Here is a 3964-nt window from a genome sequence, read left to right on the forward strand (position 1 = left end):
TAACCACCCTTCCTGAGTTCCTCCCCCCTACTCCCTCCCCTATTACATAAATAATACATTACAACAGAAAATATCAATGTTTCATTATTCATGATTTAATAATTTAAATACATTAAAACATGATAGTACTTGGATCGTGGTTTTTCCATATCTACATTGAGAATCTATTATATAAAAAGGGAATTTTTACCAAACTCACAACTCGTTTTTTAACCTGTCTAACCAAATTATTGAAGAAGTGATTTATTTATTTCATAGAATTCATATTTCTTTTTACAATGCAAATGTGTTGCATACTATATGCATCTCATTGGCTAGTCTACAAAAATCAACTAGTCACGAGGAAAATTAATCAAGAATCTATTTTAAATTAAAAAAGAGTAAATGTGAATATATACACTCACTAAATCTAAAAGGTCCATAAAGACTCGTCAACAAAAAATTCGACGTTATCCTCGTAACAGCCATATCCCACTGTCTGCGGAGGCGCTACCATCAGTCCCTCCGCCATGCTAACAAAAAATTCCGGCGTCTCAAAAATATCTTCTTCATCCACGTAATACAGAATTTCCGGCAACTCCTTCGTATCCACAATCTCCACCTCTTCCTCCGAGTATCTAAAAGCCTCCGCAGCTTCTGCAGCGGCCTTTTGTATATCTACAATACTGCTAGACTTCGGAACCGGCAGCCGCCACACAGAATCAGCAAAATTCAAACACGCCCGTCGTCCCCTGAAGGCAAACGCCGCCACATCATGTGCTCTTGCTGCCATTATAGCTGTAGGATGAGTCCCTAACCAGACCCTCATGTTCTTGCTCGGTTCTCTTAACTCACAAACCCACTTCCCGTTATCCCTCATTCTCACTCCTCGGTAAACCGGGTGTCGAGTCTCTCTAAACTTCTTCCTTCCGGCCCTCTTCTTCGGGTTTCGTGAAGCCAACATCACTTCGGATTCAGCAGCCGCATTCAAGACTGAGCTTTTGCTACGACATGAGGTCAAAAAGTGTGCTAATGGAACACTTTCTGATGATACTGATGGAAATGGATTGTACGATTCGATAAAGGCATCCATAAATATGTGAGGTGAAGTTACGGTTTGTTGGTAGTTTTTGCAAGTTAGATATAAGTTATGACTTTTGAGAGAAGTAATTGTTTGTTGGGAGTGTTTGTGAGTGACTTTAACTTGTTGATATGAGAATGGCGATGTATATATAGATATTTGTGGATTCTCTGTGGTGGGGTTACCAGCTGGTGGTTTGCGTGGTAGAGGATGGAGGCTTTGACAAGTGGCTTCATTTTTTATTTACTTTGAACGCGTGATATTTGGGAGGATAGATTAAGAATTGTCCCTATAGTATTGAGTAATATACAGCTTCAGTCCAATAGATTCGAAGGTTGTAGTTGATGTACAAAATAGTTTTGTGTAAAAGCATGCCTAATTTTATATACCGTCTACATTAATATATAAAGGGCGTGTTTGGCATGGAGCTTTTGGAAGCGTTTGGGAGCTTCTAGCTTTTAGCTTTTGACAAAACGCTCTAGTTTAAACAAAAAGTTTCGTTTGGCAATACGAACGTTTAGTTTTTAGTTTTAACAAAACGCTCCGATTCTAAAAGCTACTTCATGTAGCTTTTAATAAAACGCTTCGGAGCTTTTGAAATCAATTTCCATAATTACCCTTAAAAATATATTTATATATTTTTTTATTTTTAATCAATTGTCCTTTTATGTAATTTTATATATTTCAAAAGCTTCCAGCTACTTTTGCCAAACATTCATATAACAAATAAAAGCTACAACTTTCCGCTACCAACTACCAGCTACACGCTATCAGCTACCCGCTACCAGCTAACCGCTACCCGCTTCCAGCTAACAGCTACTTTTGCCAAACACGCCCAAAGTATCATTATTTACACAACGCATGGTAAGCTTTTTAATCAGTTTACAAGATTTATATTCCATTTATTTTGTATCTTTTAAAAAAAAGAAATTGATATAACTTAAAATCACGCCTTAATTAGAATTACACATCAAAATCATAATAATTGCATGTTAAATCAAACACAAAATCATTTCTTTTAAATCAAAACCTCCAACCCATGATGCATTTGCCATTAACACAACTAACTAATGTTTTAAAAACCGGTTTTTTAGTTGAACCGGTATGACGATCGGTTTCTGGTTTAACCGGTTCGACCGCCGGGTCAACCGGTTTCTATGATTTTTTTTTCTTATTTTTCTGCACATATATACGTACATAATTCATGAATTTAACGTCTACAAGTTTAAACATTAAAAATACACATAAAAATAAGTTGTAGATCAATATAAATACATTAAAATAACACATAACTATAAGTTTTTACATCAATTCACATACATCAAAAACAAAATAAAATATAATACAAAAACAAAATATAGTTTTAAATGAATACAAGTGCATCAAAAAAACATCATAACATTTACCATATGTTGTTTGAGAAATCTAAATAGATTTGAAAAAGTTCACCAATGTTTATTATTGAAAATGGTTTTTTTCCATGTATTTTTATTTAGTTTAACCGGTTTATTTTGACCGGTTCAACCGGTTTTCTCTAAAAACCGGCCGGTTCAATCCGGTTCAGAAATTAGTGTAAAACCGGTGATAGTTGAACTGCTCTCTTCTCCGGTTCCCGGTCCAACCGGTTCTTAAAACACTGCAACTAACAAACTTAATCTGAATATAACATACAATAGCAAAAAATTTCAATTTCTATGCCAAGATGGTATTCACTACAAGAAAAAACATAAATATCTACGGAATCAAAATTCGTAGCTATTATATTATGGAATATAATACAAAATGATTTGTGTAGCTATTTTGCTACGGAAATGACTTTCTAGCTAAATTAGGAATAGTTACAAAGAGTTGCTACATAATCAAAATTCTTAGATATTCTACTACGAAATATGCTACAACGGCTAGTCGTAGCTATTTTCTATGGAAATGGCTACGGAGTTGTATCTACAAAGCTAAATCTCGAATTGTTGCTATACAATCAAATTTTGTATCTATTTTACTACGCAATATGCTACGAGATTGTTGGTTGTAGCTAGTTTCCTACGGAAGTTGTTACATAATCCATTTTCGTAATTAGTTGGCTATAAAATCGTTTACGTAATCAAAATCCGTAGTTAGTTGGCCACGGAATTGAAATCCATAGCTATTTTGCGTCAAAAATTTGCTACAAAATAAAAATCTATAGCTAATTTGCTACGAAACTTTTTACGAAGAGGCTAATCGTTCTTATTTGCGTATATAAGTTGTTTTTGACTTTTTAAAATAGCTAGGAAATCTAAATCTGTAGCTATGTGGTTACCCAATATTATTTAGTCAACTAGCTATGGAATATATTTTCGTACTAAAATATAAAAAAAAATATTATCAACAAAAAATAAATTATTGTTTTTAATCATTATTTTTAATTATAAGTTAATTATCATTGATAAAAACCTTTACATATTATCATAATTTTTTTATTTATTCTTATTTTCATTATTTTGTTATATCTTATTTTAATAGGGATAGGCTTTGCAAATTTCAATAGTGCAAGTGTATAAGTGCATGTTTTCTTTTTTATTGAATCCAAATTACAAATCGGTTCCTCAAGTTAGACAACGAGATTAAAATAGCCCATAGTTTCGACGGAGTTCTGACGATCGTCGAATGCTACCGATATTACACAAATCTTCGGTGATGTAATTAGCCATAACTTGTTCAACAACAATGTATCAATTTGGCTACTACGGATGACCTTCCCAATGATTTCGGCGGCAAGATGAGGTCTAGACCACAAATAAAGCACAAAAAGTTGGAGTTCCGAGGGAAAGCGAGTTAGATAATAGAACTTTCAAGCATCTAACGAGATGGTGGCCAGTTTTTTGCTTACTGATGCAACAATGCTACTTCTTATTTTCGAGGCTT

General features: G+C 33.8%; 1 protein-coding gene across 1 annotated transcript; it reads right to left on the reverse strand.

Moving 5' to 3' along the window:
• Positions 1–227: 227 nt before the first annotated feature.
• On the reverse strand, positions 228–1175 carry LOC111901699 (dehydration-responsive element-binding protein 1D-like). The gene has a single exon (XM_052767573.1). It carries the CDS (start codon positions 1070–1072, stop codon positions 410–412), a length of 663 nt encoding a protein of 220 aa, XP_052623533.1. The 5' UTR covers positions 1073–1175; the 3' UTR covers positions 228–409.
• Between the last annotated feature and the right edge of the window lie 2789 nt (positions 1176–3964).

Source organism: Lactuca sativa, chromosome 9, assembly GCF_002870075.4.
Source record: "Lactuca sativa cultivar Salinas chromosome 9, Lsat_Salinas_v11, whole genome shotgun sequence".
Taxonomy (NCBI): Eukaryota; Viridiplantae; Streptophyta; class Magnoliopsida; order Asterales; family Asteraceae; genus Lactuca; species Lactuca sativa.